General features: G+C 42.4%; 2 protein-coding genes across 2 annotated transcripts in view; both read left to right on the forward strand.

Annotated features, from left to right (window-relative positions):
- Positions 1–7,096: 7,096 nt before the first annotated feature.
- Positions 7,097–7,567, forward strand: LOC311110810 (protein SYS1 homolog; the record flags this gene model as incomplete). The annotated part of the gene is made up of 1 exon (XM_084153376.1): positions 7,097–7,567. The coding sequence occupies one exon, from the start codon at positions 7,097–7,099 to the stop codon at positions 7,565–7,567; it is 471 nt and encodes a 156-aa protein (XP_084009502.1).
- An 8,155-nt stretch (positions 7,568–15,722) lies between these two features.
- The window catches only part of LOC311110800 (putative E3 ubiquitin-protein ligase HECTD2), a gene marked incomplete at both ends in the record, with an annotated part of 40,787 nt that continues 37,162 nt past the window's right edge, over positions 15,723–19,347 (forward strand). The window contains one exon of the mRNA XM_084153365.1: positions 15,723–15,800. Within this exon, the coding sequence (XP_084009491.1) occupies positions 15,723–15,800 (78 nt within the window). The remainder of the gene's footprint in view (positions 15,801–19,347) is intronic.

Here is a 19,347-nt window from a genome sequence, read left to right on the forward strand (position 1 = left end):
CTCGAAACCTGCCCCTTCGCCTGCCCTGCCGGAAGCTGGGTCGGCGGTTTGTGGGGCCATTTAAAGTCCTGAGGAGATTGAACGAGGTATGCTACAAGTTACAACTGCCTAATGATTATCACATTAACCCCTCGTTCCATGTGTCTCTCCTCAGGCCGGTGGTAGCTGGTCCACTCCAGGACAGTGAGATAAGAGAGACTCCTCCGCCCCACTGGACATCGAGGGGGCTCCGGCGTATTCAGTCCGGTCCATCGTGGATTCGAGACGTCGGATGGGGGGTCTACAATATCTCGTGGAGTGGGAGGGGTACGGTCCGGAGGAACGGTGCTGGGTGCCTAGGAGGGACATCTTAGATCCCTCCCTCCTGACGGAGTTCCACCGTAACCATCCCACGCGCCCTGCTCCGCGTCCTCCTGGCCGTCCCCGAGGCCGGGGTCAGCGCACGGCTGGAGCCGCGCGTCAAGGGGGGGTACTGTCACGAATACCGCCGAGGCTGCTCCTCCTCCTTGTTCGGGCAGGCTTCGGCGTTCGTCGTCCCCGGAGTACTAGCTGCCACCGTTTGATGTTTTCGATGTTTGTTTGGTCATGTCTAGTTTAGTGCACCTGTTTCGTATTCTGTCCTGATTATGTCACCTATACGTTTCCCTGTGTTATGTTTTGTAGTTGTGTGTTATTGTTCCACATGTCGTGTGTTGTAGGTTCGGTGCCTTGTCTTAGTTTAGTGTTTTACGCACTGCGCGTATTTTGTTCGCCTCCTGTGTTTGAGACGCTTTACTGATCCTCTGTGTCCTGCGATTGACTCACCACCGCATCCACATCAGCACATTCTCTGACACCTCCATAGGAAACCTATTGAAATCCTAGAAATATAAATAATTGACAGGACCAACTTTGTGGTAGTAATTCGAAGTAAACATTTCAATTCAATTAAAATTGTAATGGTGTAACAGAATTGAAGTGGTCTGAAGGGATAGATAGATCCATTCTATGAATTATATTTATATTATTGAAATGATACCCACCCTGTAATCAAGGGTTAAAAGCCTTGGGCCAGTAACCGAAAGTTCGCTGGTTCGAATCCCAGAGCCAGCAAGGTGGATGTGCCCCCTGCACCTCTCCCAATAGCGTGGTGTCTCAACTGATGGCGGACACAACACAAAAACCTCAGATGATGTAAAGTAGGGTCTAAGCTACATAGCCTAAGCGAATATAATAATATAAGATAATTGACCTTAAAAGGTTAAAACATTTCATAATTTCTATTTAAAACAAAAAAAAAATTCTTCAAGAAATTATAAAATAGTTTTACAATCAAAAGGGATGCTGTCAAAAAGTGATTGAATTCAAATGGATTTAGCCTACCCTATGGCATCACACACTCTTTATGATTTGACTCAACATTTTGGTAAGTGCCTTTTTGAGACTTGAGTCTCAGCAAAAGCCTACATTATATCGGTAATGCCAGCAATAATTCAGCAGGTGTAGCTGTTTTCTTAAATTTGATTTACTGAGGACAATGCATAGCAGAATGGGACTGGAATGAGTCGGGTTCAGGATCTATAGTGTTCCAAGTAGATGTGATCCAATGAATGGATTCATTTGGCAAGATATATTCATGTCAGACCTTCAGGTGCATGTTGACCAGGAATCACAAGAGCTGCTGACCATAGTGACTCACAAAGGAATGGTACCACATGCTCTCTTTTGGTCTGGCGCTGTTCCTAAGAGCCATGGACCAGATTTGCATGGGGCGAGTCCAAGTAAGAAGCGCTCTCCTATGGAAAAGACAGGTAATACATAACTGCCATTAAAAAAAATAATGTAGGCTTTTTTTAGTGTTTCCCCAGAAATGTCACTAAAATTGGTGAGGTTTGTTAGAATAGTTGTCTTTCTAGATTTGTCCAATATTGAAAGCAACTGTTCAGTTTTCTTTATGACGGTGGCTGTAATGCATCACATTTTCTTGAGCTATGTTGGCAACAAGCTCAAGAAAAATAATGTAGGCTTTTTTTAGTGTTTCCCCAGAAATGTCACTAAAATTGTTGAGGTTTGTTAGAATAGTTGTCTTTCTAGATTTGTCCAATATTGAAAGCAACTGTTCAGTTTTCTTTATGACGGTGGCTGTAATGCATCACATTTTCTTGAGCTATGTTGGCAACAAGCTTCTTTGTGCTGTGAGAATAAAAACTACCACATCCATTACATAATATGCCAACCTAATTTACTCAAACACAATCAGGCTATGAACTGGAGTAATCTTGTGCTTCTGTGTGCACTTCTGCCCTACACAATGAACGAAGTGTGCTGTAAGAAACAGTCACGGGAGGCTCTGTGAACAGACTACGCTCCCACGCTTTTTGGGTTGCTATGATTCAAACTAAATATTACTCCTAACAACCAACCCACCCAGGAGTGGAGTGCAACTCCTAACCATCAATAAAATACTGCAGAGACTAGGGTATAACTCTCATAACAGTATGATAGATTTAACTTCAGAGCTAATTCTTTCCTCCACAAAACTAAACCTATTACATTCCTGTGCCTTGCTTTTATCTTTACCACTATCATGCTTTGACAATGTCTAATGATGTAAGCTACAAATCAGCTTGATGTCAGTGAAAGTATTCAAGAGAAAACATTTAATATATATGTATTTTAGTTTGTGCTGAAACAATAGGAGTAGATGTGAAAGTATAGCATTTACGATCAATTTAAACTAGGTAGAGGACCTCTTCCATCTGCAGTGGGTGGATGTCCATTGACTCCTCCACAATGTAACTACTGTACGACTCACATTTGGGATAACTATAGTATTTCCACAGAAGTTAATCTATTTTCAAGCCACATATCCTATTAATGTTTATTATGTACTTGACTTCCATGTATGAGAGTTGGGAGGGCCAATCAGTGATCAACTTAGTTCACGTCAAATAAATCAACCCTAAATGTACTTGACAAACATACACTGTACTCATAATCTCTCTTGTTCAGATACTGCTGAATGAGGAGTAAAAAAAAAGGTATGACAGAAAATGCTCAAAAACTGTGACACATTTGTAGGTATGGCCGGGGCTGCCGTTGATTGGATCTATGCCTGCACTGTTTTCACATCTGGTCCGCAAACAGTGACCCAGTGGTTTTGGGAGGGATGGAACGAGGAAGGATGGAGTAGGAACCCTGCCACAGACTCATCCGTTTGGACAGTGGTTTTGGAAGCGCCTTCCGGCGGCCCCTCCCGTCTCTCCATGCCCACACAGCAGAGTCAACAGGCACAACTCATGACCTAACATCTGGAGTTATGCAACACATTTACATTTTAGTCATTTAGCAGACGCTCTTATCCAGAGCGACTTACAGGAGCAATTAGGGTTAAGTGCCTTGCTCAAGGGCACAGACAGATTTTTCACCTAGTCGGCTCGGGGATTAGAACCAGCGAACTTTCGGTTACTGGCACAACGCTCTTAACCACTAAGCTACCTGCTGCCCCCGGGTGCCAAGAGGTCCATATGGACAGTCCACATGTCAGAGCGAGCCCTGAACCAAAAGTGTGTCCTGAAAAGTGAGATTGAAGAGAGAGCGAGTGAAAGGGAGTTAGTTAGATCAAAAGTGTGTGGACACCTGCTCATCGAACATCTCATTCCAAAATCATGGCCATTAATATGGAGTTGGTCCCCCCCTTTACTGCTATAACAGCATCCACTCCTCTGGGAAGGCTTTCCACTAGATGTTGGCACATTGCTGCGGGGACTTGCTTCCATTCAGCCACAAGAGCATTAGTGAGGTCGGGCACTGATGTTGGGCGATTAGGCCTGGCTCCAGAGTCCAATGGCGGAGTGCTTTACACCACTCCAGCCAACACTTGGCATTGCGCATTGTGATCTTAGGCTTGTGTGGCTGCTCGGCCCTGGAAACCCATTTCATGAAGCTCCCGACCATGTTGCTTCCAGAGGCAGTTTGGAACCCTGGCTCATAGTTCGTAACAAAGGAAGACCACGCATGATCTAAATTTATAAAGGAATACATTTATTAAACTAAATGATAATAAAAACAAAAATGTAACATAAGTTGTAGACGTCTGTAGGATCAGTAGTGTATGCAGTGTGTGGCTGAGTGGAGACGGTGTTGTATGGTGAAATCAAACCCAAAAAACAAAAGGTGGGGGAAGCCAGCCTGCCAGTCAGGGAAGAGCGAGAGTGTTTGCTGATGTGGCCACCCTTTATAGCCTGCCCAGGTGCGCCACATCAGCTGACGATCCTCCCAGCTCTTCCCACTGGCCTCCTGCAACAAGCAGTACCAAACAGGAGATCCCAGCAGACAGAGTGGGAGAGACGTCACCCCTCCCCCCACCCCGGTCCCTTAAAAACCTCTTAAGGATCAGACCCTTTTTTTCAATTTTCACCTAAAATGACATACCCAAATCTAACTGCATGTAGCTCAGGACCTGAATCAAGGATATGCATATTCTTGATACCATTTGAAAGGAAACACTTTGAAGTTTGTGGAAATGTTAAATTAATGTAGGAGAAAATAACACATTAGATCCGGTAAAAGATAATACAAACAAAAAATGCATTTCTTTTTTCTCCATCATCTTTGAAATGCAAGAGAAAGGCCACAATATAATATTGCAATTTAGATTTTGGCCACTAGATGGGAGTAGTTTGTGTGCAAAGTTTCAGATTGATCCAGTGAAGCATTGCAATACTGGACTATTTTGTATCAAGTCTGGCCAAATGTGCCGAATTAGTCAATTGATACATTTTCAAGTACATAACTATATGATTTGGTAATGCAAAATGTATGTTTACACACTCCCAGGAATGTCATACATGATGAATCATTAGCTTATACACTAACTTTCTCACATCTAATTTAGATGGCTGGGCGGGTGTGGAGCCAGAGACAGCAGGGGTTCAAACTGTAGAACCCAGTTCCTACATTTGAATATAAAAATGGATTTTATCAAACAAAACTATGCTACATTTTATCTCTGAGACCCTTAGGATGACAAATCAGAGCAAGATTACTGAATGTAAGTACATTATTTAACTTCAGAGGTGAATGTATCAAACCAGTTGCTGTGATACATTTGTTGTTGTGCACTCTCCTCAAACAATAGCATGGTATGTTTTCACTGTAATAGCTACTGTAAATTGGACAGTGCAGTTAGATTAACAAGCATTTAAGCTTTCTGCCCATATAAGACATGTCTATGTCCTGGAAGTTCTGTTACTTACAAGTCATGCTAATCACATTAGCTCAACTGTCCTGTATACGGGACACCGATCCCGTAGAGGTTAAGAACAGGTTTCAACCACAACCCTGAAATGAAAAACAAAACAGAAACCAAAACACAAAAGAACAAATGCCTTATTGCGCCACTTTTTACTAAACAGAAATAAATACAAAATAAAACACCTATACCCCCTGACCCACCTCTGCCGTCCAGGCTGCCCCTCACTCTCCCACCTCTGCCGTCCAGGCTGCCCCTCACTCTCCCACCTCAGCAACCACGGATCCTAAGGAGCACTTAGAGGGAAGAGGGAAAGAAAGAGCGACAGAACCGGGTAAGCAAGAGGGAGACAGTAGAGGACAAGCAAGTTATCCAAAACAATAACAAAAACATGGGGGCGCGGGACAAGGACTTTGTGCAACAGCTTCAACTTTGGCATGCACTGGGCGAACCACACCCTGACCGATCACTTTGCCCAGATAAGTGACCACTGCCCTAGCAAACCCACATTTGGCCAGATTAACTGTCAAACGCACCCAAGCCAACCTATCAAACAGTGCTTGTATACATTGGACATACTGAGATCAGGTGTCACTATAAATGACCACGTCATCCAAGTACACCGCACATCCGTCCAGACAACACTGTTCATGAGGCGCTGGAATGTTGCAGGTGCGTTACGCAAACCAAAAGTCATAATGGTATAAGAATACAGTCCAGAAGTTGTGATGAAAGCACAAATCTCCCTTGCTCTAGGAGACAAAGACCTGCCAATACCCTTTAAGATCGAACTTGCTCACAAATTTTGAAGAACCCACTTGATCAACACAATCCTCCATACGAGGAAGAGAAAAGGAATCCCCAACACTTCTGAATTTTTCAAACGACCTTGCAAAACACCATCAGGCGCTTAACTCCTCATACAAAGTATGAGGCGAAAAGGAGTCTAGGGCAACTGAGAATGCAGAAAGGGCAGAACTAACTAAGTGAACTATCACCTGATTTAACAGGAGTTGATGCTGATGAACGAGAGTAGTAAGGTTTCAACAAATTCACATGAAAACATTGAGTGGCATTCCTGCGCTTAGGAGTTGCAATCAGTTCTGTTCAGACACTTTGCACACCACCGTGAAAGGACCAGTGAACTTAGCCTGAAAAGGAGAACCTACAATTGATAAACAGAGCTAAAACCTGATCACCAGGGTTAAATTGTCAACGTTCAGTCTGACGGTCATAAATACGCTTCATCTTTACTTGTGCACTTTCCAGTTTCTCGATTGCCATTTCACCAGCTGAGAACAGTCTATTACGAAAACCATTGACATAAGTACATTTAGTGGTGGCTCTACTGTTCCCCAGCTGTCCGGCAACACAGCCAGAGGTCCACGCACTGAATGTCCAAAAACCAGATCATTTGGACTAAATTTTACACTCTCCTGGACAACTTCTCTAGCTACCAACAGTAACCATGGCAAACCTTCTTCCCAATCACGATCTAGCTCTGTACAGTTTGCACGCAGGAGAGACTTCTGGGTTTGATGAAAACGCTCTAACTCACCCTGAGACTGTGCATGATAGGCAGAGGACTGGTTATGCTTAACACGAAGCTGCTGTAGCACTTGTGCGAGGTCAAATTAGAGCCTTGGTCACTCTGAATGACCAAATACAGAGATGAACTGAGAAAGCCTTCACAACAGACTTAGTTATTGATGCGAGAAAGAGGCGATGATTGGCAGAACATACTTTGTATTTTCTTTTGGATGCAGGTCTTGAATCACTGACACTCCCTATACATCAGAGGAGTAGCCTTGCACTCATTTTCAGCTGTTCGGGGTTCCCCGTGTCCCCACCTTAAGCTTTGGAATGGGAAGTCATTTCCGCAGCTACATCTGGGACCCGGTCCTCATCTTGTCCCAGATTGTGTTGATGCAATGCATTTACTACAGCTTTCTGGGTCTGTGGCTGGCTGGAGTCGACAGTCTCATACAAACCAACAGATCGCTGGACCAGATCTTCAGTTATGAGGTTCTTGGTTTTGCAACAATGCAGGGCAGACTCTCAATGATGGCATTCATCTTGAACTCGCTTACCAGTGCCCTGGGCCTGTGGTTCTTCATCCGTCGAGGGAAGCAGTGTCTGGACTTCACCATCACTGTGCACTTCTTCCACATGATAGGCTGTTGGATCTACAACGCCCACCTCCCGGCGGCCTTGTCCTGGTGGCTGGTCAACGTGGCCTGCATGGCTCTGATGGCCGTGATTGGAGAGTACCTGTGCATGCAGACTGAGCTCAGGGCCATCCCAGTCAACAGTGGACCTAAGTCTAACCTCTGACCTGACCCCACTCTGACACTGGCTTACTCCCTGTGAACTGTTCACCTACAGTTATCTGTCCAGTATGATGTGGGGTATGACATTTGTGCCCAAAGACTTGGTGGGACTGCGTAACATAGTAGTTGTATCTAGAGACAGAGATGCTTAGAGTTGGAAGATTGCACACCTCTCAATGGATTCAAGGACTTGGAGATGGACTGAAGTGGTTCTGGTTGCTGCATTTATTTGTAAAGATGTACTACACATCTAACAGTGAATGCTAACTTCTTCCTTGACCCACTGACTAAGATACCACTTTCTTTGAGACAGTTTGAAGCAGAGTTTAGTATAAAGTGTTACAAAGATATGAATGGTTTCATAATTGTATTAAATTATGATATTATCACATGATGAATGTAGAGAAGTGGTTGTATGAAAATGTATGCACTCACTAACTGTAAGTCGCTCTGGATAAGAGCATCTGCTAAATGACTAAAATGTAAATGTAAATAAGCAGCAGGGTACCTGGTTGCTTGGCACATCACTGTAAGCAAATAGCTACTGCCAGACTTAGAGCTGGGAAAAGGACCAACACAGTCAATGATCAAATGTTCAAAAGGCTGACCAACAGCAGGAATAGGATACAGAGGAGCAGGTTTAATTGACTGATTTGGCTTACCAGTCACATTATCATAGCCGGTTTGAAGCACTATCTGGCAAAACTTAGAGGGCACTACAATCTGCATGATAGGATCACCTGCAAAGTTTTCCCCATGAGGCACCCACCTGCGAACTAGCATACTGTTTTGAAGAGAGTAACCTTGTGCAGAGCTTTCTATCCCATCAGCTGGCAACGCTGTCAAACAGCTCCTTCAAAAGAGGGGTCATCCTGCTGTTCCTTCACCAAGTCATCACGAGAAACAGACAGATGCTCAGGCAAAGGAGTCAAGTGGTTCTGTAACAGACAGAATTTTGTTCAGTTACTGACACCTCCCGGCTCATGGCACTGCACAGATAACTGGACCATCTGGGGAGTTATGACTCCTCAGGAGCAGGGAGAACAGGGGTTTGACTCCTCAGGAGCAGGGAGAACAGGGGTTTGCTGTGTAACCACAAGGTGGTGGCACCCCAGCCCTGTACACCGGCTAACTGGTTACCCAGAATGAGATCAATACCCTCAACTGGTAGATGAGGACGCACCACAAAACAAACCTTTCACAAGATCTGAGTCAAGTTGCAATGTATGCACAGGAACAGGAAAAATGAACAACCCCATCCCACAAATGAGTATAGAATCACCTGTATCTGACTCAGAAGAGAAAGGCAATACAGATTCACAAACAAATTATTCCACAGAGCCTGTGTCTCGCAAGATTTTGACTGGCACTTTCTCATCCCATCCTACCAGGGAGATATAACCCTCAAATGTACGCAGCATAGTCAGAAGCACTGGCTTTTTCAAAAGGTTCTGCATTCTTCTCAAGCTTTAAATAAAGTACACACTAAGTGACATAGCTAGGCCAGAAAACTGTACTTTTGAGTTGTCACCAGAATTTTTTGCTTTTGCTTTAAGGACAGGACATTCCTTTTCCAGTGTCCCTTACCTTGACAGGAGTTACAAACTCTGTTCAGATCATTTCTACCTAGTACGCCACGATCAACCTTAGGAAGACATTGATCTGTTCCCAACCGTAACTTTTGGCGAGGGGAGAAGTACTCTTTACCGGCAGTTTCAGTATGACTACCAAGATCCATAACAAAGCGTTTATGGCTCAGGACATACTCATCTGATAGAACTGCTGCCTCACTAGGAGTTTTCACCTTGTGCTCACTAATATAAAAAAGTTGCAACACGCCCTGGTACTGAATACTTAAATTGCTCAAGTACCACCAGATCAGACAATTCCTCCAAATCTACCTACCTCTGAGGCAGAGCACCAATGATTAAACAGACACTAAACGCTGCCTATAAGCCTTTTCCCAATTCGTAGGCTTTTAACACTGCCATTTTCACTGTTTCATACACCTGACTCTCAGCTAAACTTAAGCTCAAGAGGCCTATTCAGCATTACCAGTTAACACACTGTAGCAGTAAATTACTATCTGCATCAGACCAGATTCTGCTACTCGTCAAACAAAGAGAAACATTTCTCGGCCCTTTTCATTAAACTTAGAAAGTAAACGCAGATTTCTATCAATGTCCTCAGGTGGACAGGTTGTTACTGGTGAAACTCGTCTAAACTTACCCTCTCTGATTAGTCTAATTTATACTGTTCCATCTGTAATTTTGCCAACTCAGTTGGTTTAATCTGCTCTTTTTCTAGTTGTAGCATTAACAACTCTGTTGCGCAAAACGCAAACCAGCAACACCTAGTGACGCAACTGGAGTAACAAAATGTGGCTCTCAAACAGTTAGGATTCCCTCAACTAGTTCGGCCTTTAGACTGGCCTTCATGTCTTTCAATTGCTTACGATCCAATTCAATATTGTAGTACTCAGCAATCTGTGCAATCTGCTCTTTAGCGCACTGCTCCAAAAGTGCTTCAGACGGGCACTCAAACTTGTCTACATTACTAGCCATGATAAACGCAACTACATTACCAATTTAGACTGAGACAAAAGCCTACACAAGTGTTGGTATATAGTGTACACTGATAATGTGAAGGACAACCAACTCAAAATGGAACCTCAGCCCTACTCTAACTAATACACCTATCTAATCTCAACCCTAGTCTTTGTGCAGATACTGGCAGCGGGTATTTATGCAGTGGTTCCATCAGAAACAGAAAGGCAACCGGAAATCCAGTGACTGATCTGAATCCAAGGAAGTGCTCCCGAGGCAATTTATCACAAATTGGCTCTACCCTCGGTCTCCACCACACCAGAGAGAAAACAAATTGGTCACTGAAACCTACAAGGGGATATGTGGTTCCTACCAACTGAAGTGGCTATCCTTACCAAATCAATGTAACATGTACCAGCACCTAAACCCCTAATGATTAGGAAATAGGCACAAACAAATGGCTTTGTAGACCAACACACAGGAGACAAAAGCTGCTTCCCTTCCAGAATCCACCCCCCCAAAAAACCTCAAGCTTACACAATTAAGGAAAAACCCTGAAAAAAATAATGCGCAATACTCCCAAACTTTGGCTTTAACAAAGACTGCCAAACAAATAGTACTACATTGCACTCTAAGAACTGTAGCAACACAACTGAACCCAATTTGGCACCAATTACTACCCCTACACGGTGCTCCAAGCTAACCATGCACAAAACAGGGAGTCCAAACCAAATGCCAACCAAACAAAACAGCCAAATTTACAAATAGCATACCAAAACTACCATATAACCAAACTCTCCAATTGGACGAGCTCCCACTGTGTTACGACCTGGCTCACAGTTCATAACAACAAAGGGAGACCACGCATGATTTAAATGTAAAAAGGAATACATTTATTAAACTAAATATAAAAATTTAACATACAGCTATAGGACCAGTAGTGTGTGCAGCAGGTGTTGTACGACGGGAATGGGAGGAGAAAAAAAAAAAGGTGGTGGACACCAATCAAGGAAAAGATAGAGTGTTGGCTGATGTGGCCACCATTTATAGCCTGCAGGCCAAGCCTGCCCAGGTGTGCCACATCAGCTGACGATCCTCCCAGCTCTGCCCACTGGGCTCCTGTAACAAGCGGACTACCAAACAGGAGCTCCCAGCAGACAGAGTGGGAGGGACGTCACAGTAGTGAGTGTTGCAACCGAGGACAGATTATTTTTACACGCTTCAGCAATCGGCGGTCCCGTTCTGTGAGCTTGTGTGGCCTACCACTTGGCACCTGAGCCGTTGTTGCTCCTAGACATCTCCACTTCACAATAATAATAAATACTATATATGAATACAATTGTAAAAGTTATTTAAGTATAAATTACCAAAGTTACGATAGATTGCCATAGACTTTCTGTTAATTACCAAAATTACTGAAGATCCCAGTAACTTTGGTAAATTATCAGTAGGGTCAATATCACCATAAGGTACCTTTGAGACTTCCCCATTTCCCCCCAAAAAAGCTGAGATTTTCCATTGAACTTCATATTAATTGTATTAAGTATATGTTATGCTGTTAGAAATGCATATTGGTCAAGCTCCCACACTTTTTATAAATTAACTGCAAGCAGACAATTTACATGCAAACAGCAAAATATGTCCACCCTGTCATGGACAATTTCAAAGCAGAATAAATACATTGTAATTACATAGTGATTATAAAACGTACATTTTCAGAAAACTATTTAGTCACTTTCTCAACAATATATTTTAGTTTATGGGAAAAGTATTTGGATAATAATGAAATTATGGCAAACTATTTGTTTCTCTATAAAATCTGCGAGAGTTGCACTTTCTTTTCTAAATAAAATCTAACAAAAAAGATATCTGGTCAAACTTTCAAACAATACTATTTGGCCCTCATTTGTTTATAAAGGAATCACACAAAAGATTTTGCTAACTTGTGAAAATAATTTGTTTATTTTCATAGAACATGAAAATAACAGGGTGGACAGTGACATGACAGGGTGGACCCTGGGCATGACAGGGTGGACGCGTTGTGAAATGTCATTGAATGGCCTCATAAATGCAAGGAACAATGCAAGAAAATGATGTAAAAAATGCCTTTTCCCATGTAGGGGGAAATTACAAGTTGAACAGACTGTTTTTGATCCACTCTACCTGCATGCAGCCACTGAATAAAGATGCCCAAAATGAGACATTAATGTGGCCTTCTAGCGTTAAACTCTGTACATCATTCTGCACAGTGAAAGTCAAACATTCAACTGTAGAACAAGAAGAAAAATGTTTTTTAAGTGGAGAACAGTTGATTTGAAAAAACAGAATATTACAGAAATATCACTTGGACGCATCTCCAAACAGTCTCTCCCTTTCTGCAGAGACATGGCTCAGTTCTGCAGTTGCTGTTCCACATACTTCCATGCAGACACTTCAATCTGTACAGAGCGCTTGTTCAGAGCCTGTGGTTCTGGTATTAGGCAAAGTACCTGCCAGTCATGGTACCAACAGATGTCGTCCCGAAGACTTGGCCATTTGAACTTGTTTATGCCATGGCGTTGCATACACTTCACTTTCACACTGTGCCCTTCTGCATCCATGATGATACCTGGGTATGCTTCATTGTCATAATTAACGACGCACCACTCTCCAATGTGCTTTACCTCAATCATTTCTGGTCTCCTAGGATTATCTGGTGTCTTTCTACATGCTGGGGACTTGTCAGATGAAACAGGAACATTAGCTAGAGTGACCTCTTGAAGGTTAAAGCAGGGGCAGTCCAAAACACCTTCCTCCCTTTTACACAGACATGAAATGTCTCTGTATTTCATTTGGCCGGGTGTCAGACTGATAGCTTGGTGGATTGGACTGGCCCTGTTTCTGGCTCTGGCTTGACTTTTTGCCTCTCTCCATTTCTTTCTTTTTGCCCTCTTCTCTCTCTCACTGAGCTCATTGACACCCTTCTTCTTTCCAGTCTCTCTGTCTTTTTTCCATTTGACCCTTTCTTTCTCAAGGTACTTTCTTCTTCTGTCTGGGTCAGCATCACGACGTTCCCGATATCTCCTTGCTATCTCAGCTCCTTTTGATCTCATTCCTTGAAAAAGACGATTCAAAATGTTCCCTTACACACTTTAATTGGCAGTCCCGGTAAACTAGGCTTGCATTATCAAACTAGGTTTGCTGATACCGATATCGCCAAAAAAATTGTCCATACTGTCCATTCTTACTATGTATAGCATGTACTGTTATAAAATGTGTGTAATAGCTGTTGTAATATGTGTAACATTATCAGTATGTGGCCTAAACTATGCACATGTCCTTCCTGTCATGAACCATGTCCACCCTGTCATGGAAGGCTTGCTGACAGGGTGGACAATGACAGGGTGGACATTTTTGGCTAATGTTAGCATTTAATGAGCACATGGTGGACCTTCACTTAGCAACATACTACAGTTAGCAAGCTGACTGTGTACTGTTTTACAAATATATTTCAAAGTTCTGATAGGTTTTTCTATCAATTGATATTTCACTATGACAGAGTGGACATGTTAAGCTTGACAACATCCAACTACACACATAATATGATGAAAATTATGAAGCATAAGTGTAAATACTTACTCTGCAACTAGACACTGCTTCAGCCTTCATTGAAGAAAGACAAAATGCTCGTAGTGATGTCACTGAAAACATCAGTGGGTTTCTTAAAGGGGCAGTTACCCCATAATGACAGGGTGGACAGCAATTTCAGGGACACATGCAAAATGTTCAATATGATTATGAAAATACTATATACATGATCAAAATTACTTGTTTTATCAAATAACTTATTGTGGACAGTAAAACCATGTAAAACATTTTTTGATTTAGTATCATTTAACCACTTATTACACACACTATAGTTAGCAGAGCAGTGTGTGGGACATGCCAAAATCACGTACATCCAATGAAAAAAATTTAATAAAATGAAGGAAACACTTTTTTAGAGACTTATCATTCTACTGATATGTGTGCAAAAGTTTGGCCACTTATAATAAGACCTCAGACTTTCATTATTCTGCTACATTTTCATGATGACTGAGTGAGTCTGATGAGGACACCAAAGGCACCTCATAGTGATATTGACTCAGTAGCTTTGCAACCCTAACCGTGAATCAAGAGGTTGTGAGTTCAAGTCCCAGGTGTGTAAATGTTGAATAATAATTACTGTATAAATTAACATGCACAATGTAATCATCTACATCAAAGTGTGTCAAATATATACATTGAAAACACTGTAATCACTGTGTGTGAATATCCCTAACCTTGTCAACAGACAACGAGCGAAGAATGGATCAATGGTTCACCAATCAAGGCCTTGATTGGCTCTGCAACAGTAACAAGGCATGGGACCATCAGGCGACGTCCTGACAACTGATACACAGAAATGTTCCTGCAACATTCCCATGAAAGTGTCTAGAACATCAATATCTTATATTCTAAGAACATGGCAACCATGTTCTGTGTATGTTTAGTGTGATGTTAATCTCTCGTGGACAGATTCCCGTGTAAACAGGAAGTGACAACTTTCGTGAGAATTTTACTTCTGGGTAACCAAGATTAGTGTGATGTTGATGGTATATTCTCCTAACCCACAGAACACTGGAAACACAAATGTTCTTGCAACGTTACCATAAAACTTGCCTAGAACATTGATATATTATATTCTGAGAACATGGCAACCATGTTCTGTGTATGTTTGGTGGGATGTTGATGGAATATTCTCCTAACCCACAGAAAACTGGACAAATTAATGTTCTTGCAATGTTCCCATGAAACATGTCTACAACAATATCTTAATTTCTGAGAAAATGGTACCCACGTTTTGGGTAAGTTCTATTTGACATTTAGGGAATGGTCTCTTGGAAACAATCCTTGCATATCACAGGAACATTCCTATGAAAACAGTTCACTAAAGTTGTGGGAACGTTTGTTGTTAGCTGGGTAGGGGAGTTCTGCAAACTGCTGCGAAACTGGCATATTCAGGACTTCCCAGAGAGCCACGAATTAAATAGCCGATTTATAGGGTATGACTTTTTGGGAGCAAATATCTAGGTTATTGCTCTAATTATGGATGTTAGTTAAATTGCCCCGATGACGCAGGATGTCTCATCTTTGAGACTGCCTCGGTTTCCATGCTCGTTTCCATGCACCGCCTTCTAACAACATGGCGCCAGTTTACAGCTGTGCTGGCTTCCAAAGGGATGTGAAAAACCGCGCGGTAAGAGAAAAATATGATTATTGAAAGTAACAGTTAACTACAAAAATTATACCGGTACCGTAGTTCTTATAAATAATACTTGTGCTCTTTTCATGTAAAATTCAGGAGTTTGCGTGCAGCAACAGTTTATTAGTGACAGGTTGCGCATGAGCCCACCTGCGAGAGAAACTGTGACGACGGTGGACCAATATGATGAATCTCCTGAACCTGACAATATAGTGGACGATATAATTTGATAGAGACCGACAATATTATGTCTATTCTTCGACAGCGAGGTAACGCGTAAACGTCTCCGTAGACTCATTGTAGTGCAATAAATAACTTTCTCTTTCAAGATTGAAAAAGCTCACTCTATAATGAATGAAGAGAATTATGCGCAATCGGAGGTTGAAAGGGAAAAGCTCCCTCCAATATTCAATACGTCACCAGTTATGGTAAGTGCAAAATTGTTTACATTCAATCCGAAAATGCTTACAACTTGTTACTCAAAAAATGTGTTAATTATTTGAGCTCTTTTCTGTAATGGTTTTTCTTACACAATATTTCCTTTATTCAACTTCATCCTAAATACATTCCTAAACTGGCCCAGTCAAACAATGTGCAGTATTTATTTTGCAGCATGGGCTACTATTATGATGAGTTATTGTCAGCATCCCTACTATAAATGCCATTATCCTATGGAACAAGATGCTAAGTGAATTAATTCTCAAAGTAAGTGGACTCAAAGACTTAAAGTATCAGAATAGGACCTATACCAATAATCCACACAGTTTGGTGAACCAGGATATTTGTCATTGGAAAAAGCATTGACATTTTGTTCCCCAACAGTCCCCCACAAAAGAGGAACATTGGAAGAGTCTTTAAAGGGTTTTGGGAATAATAAATGAATTGATTCTTGAAGAATATAACTTATAAATTCCTCATGAGCTTAGTTCAACTGTCGTACCCCATCAGAACCCAAAATATAAGCTTGTTTTACTCCAATGTTTGTAAACGTGAACAAACAAATGCTTGAAACTATAATTGTAATATATTGGATGGTCCTTGCATCAAAAGCTTTGTCTATTAATTTAAGAGTGGTTAGATTTCTCCAGGCCAATCCCTCAGCTTTTTACCGTACAGAGGAGGGTGTGCCCGCTTGTTATTGTTTTGACTGTGGATTGCCCCTTTAACTATCCAATATGGAACCCATCATTTTTCATACTAATGTAGGCCTAATGTCTGGAAATGTCATATTGCTGCTTCTCGCTCTCTTGCTCTCTCTCTTTCTTTCTCTCTCACCCACTCACACACACACACACACTAACACACACACATTCCCACCAACACACTCATCACACGGTAGCATCATTGCGGTGATCTAGATAGTATACGTCCTGGAAGAGATTTAGGAGTGAGGCAGACTTTTCCACAGACACAGACGGTTATTCTCTCATAAAGTGCTCCATTTTGGCACGGCCACGAAGAACAGAATAGAAGGACAAGAGTGGACGAGGAGGGAGGGGGGATGGAGGAGAAGAGGAAGGAGGAGAGTGAAGTAGCCCTGTTTTGATCCAGAAGTTAGGGTTGTAATATAATTTAGAACAATTCTGTAATTCAGAGGAGAGGCGCCACACCAAGAACACACACACACACACTGTAAGTCTGGCCTGGCCCTGTGTGTCATTACACATGATGCTGAACACAGCAACTGCCTTGTGTCTCACCTCACTATAAAGAACACATTATTCCTGTTTTTCCTCCGTAAACAAAAACATTATTAGATCCTCTGAGTCCGCTTGGGAAGGAGATGTTTAACTCATTTTTTAAATACCAAATGCACACTTAAAGCAAACTAATAAAGTCTAAACAAACTAAGTAGTTTTTCGAACGTATGGAAATTTCAACCCAAAAGTTATAGGCTAGAGGTATTTATGATTATTAATGTTGTTAGGAGAAAAATGTGACCTTATTATGAGCAATAGGAAAACTACAGCTCTAAAATCAACTGAAAGGTTTGTGTGTGTCTACTGTATGTGTGGTGTGCATACGCGTACTGTTCTTTTCACTATGTTTTCTTTTAAGAGCAGGTCCAGTGTAGCTCAGTTGGTAGAGCATGGTGCTTACAGCACCAGGGTTGTGAGTTCAAGTCCCACAGGGGACCAGAACGAAAGAAATGTAAGCACTCAGTACTGTATGTCTCTCTGGATAAGAGCGTCTGCTAAATGACTCAAATGTAAATTTACTCTTCTTTTAGAGCATTTTAATATGAGAGAGGGAGACTGAGAGATAATACACACTGGGTGTACCTCTGTGTGGCAGCCTCTTTTTGTATGTTAATGGAGTGTGCTGTTTGGAGATATTGTTCCTGTCTTTGTCACAGATGAAGAGTTTGTTTGATCTGCCCTTTTGTACACATGGCGGTTGAATAGAATCCATTGCATCAAATTAGACAATGGGCTAAGGGGGAGGAGATATATTTTATCCCTCTGAAATGTAGCATCCACCATATTCCACCGGGTGCAGTTTTTTTAATAGATGTCAGTTTGATTAGCACAACAAACTGAAATGTGTTTTTGAAATTGCGCTAAACAAGAACATGATGAATTGTTTTTACAATATGACATTGGAGACAATATTACTGTCTGTATCAGAGTAACTCCATGTGCAGTGCTAAGTGCATAATCAGGGAAGATTTTTATGGATGTAATTCTAATCTCCGTGATGTCATTAGGATTGTCTGGACTAGAGAAGCCCCTCTCTCTCTCCCTCTCTCCATGTCATCTGTAAGGCATATGTCTTCTCTCTCTCCTCTTCGTTCGGTGGAGTGTTTTTTAAGGTGTCAGGACCTGCTGCTGTGCACATGCTGTTAGTTGGCCCTCCTCTTTCTCATCCTATCCACTGCACTCAGTTCATACCTCCCACCCTGTCTGCTCTCTGCTGCTAGGAGACCTCATCTTGCTATCTGGGCTACAAGAACAGTTGGCTGTAGGCATTGGTGAGAGCAGCAGCAAGCTACAGGAAATTGACATCATACTGTATATAAACTGCTCAAAAAAATTAAGGGAACACTAAAATAACACATCCTAGATCTGAATGAATGAAATAATCTTATTAAATACTTTTTTCTTTACATAGTTGAATGTGCTGACAACAAAATCACACACAAATTATCAATGGAAATCAAATTTATCAACCCATGGAGGTCTGGATTTGGAGTCACCCTCAAAATTAAAGTGGAAAACCACACTACAGGCTGATCCAACTTTGATGTAATGTCCTTAAAACAAGTCAAAATGATGCTCAGTAGTGTGTGTGGCCTCCACGTGCCTGTATGACCTCCCTACAACGCCTGGGCATGCTCCTGATGAGGTGGCGGATGGTCTCCTGAGGGATCTCCTCCCAGACCTGGACTAAAGCATCCGCCAACTCCTGGACAGTCTGTGGTGCAACGTGGCGTTGGTGGATGGAGCGAGACATGATGTCCCAGATGTGCTCAATTGGATTCAGGTCTGGGGAACAGGCGGGCCAGTCCATAGCATCAATGCCTTCCTCTTGCAGGAACTGCTGACACACTCCAGCCACATGAGGTCTAGCATTGTCTTGCATTAGGAGGAACCCAGGGCCAACCGCACCAGCATATGGTCTCACAAGGGGTCTGAGGATCTCATCTCGGTACCTAATGGCAGTCAGGTTACCTCTGGCGAGCACATGGAAGGCTGTGCGGCCCCCCAAAGAAATGCCACCCCACACCATGACTGACCCACCGCCAAACCGGTCATGCTGGAGGATGTTGCAGGCAGCAGAACGTTCTCCACGGCGTCTCCAGACTCTGTCACGTCTGTCACGTGCTCAGTGTGAATCTGCTTTCATCTGTGAAGAGCACAGGGCGCCAGTGGTGAATTTGCCAATCTTGGTGTTCTCTGGCTAATGCCAAACGTCCTGCACGGTGTTGGGCTGTAAGCACAACCCCCACCTGTGGACGTCGGGCCCTCATACCAC

Source organism: Coregonus lavaretus (genome assembly GCF_964263955.1).
Source record: "Coregonus lavaretus genome assembly, chromosome: 36".
Taxonomy (NCBI): Eukaryota; Metazoa; Chordata; class Actinopteri; order Salmoniformes; family Salmonidae; genus Coregonus; species Coregonus lavaretus.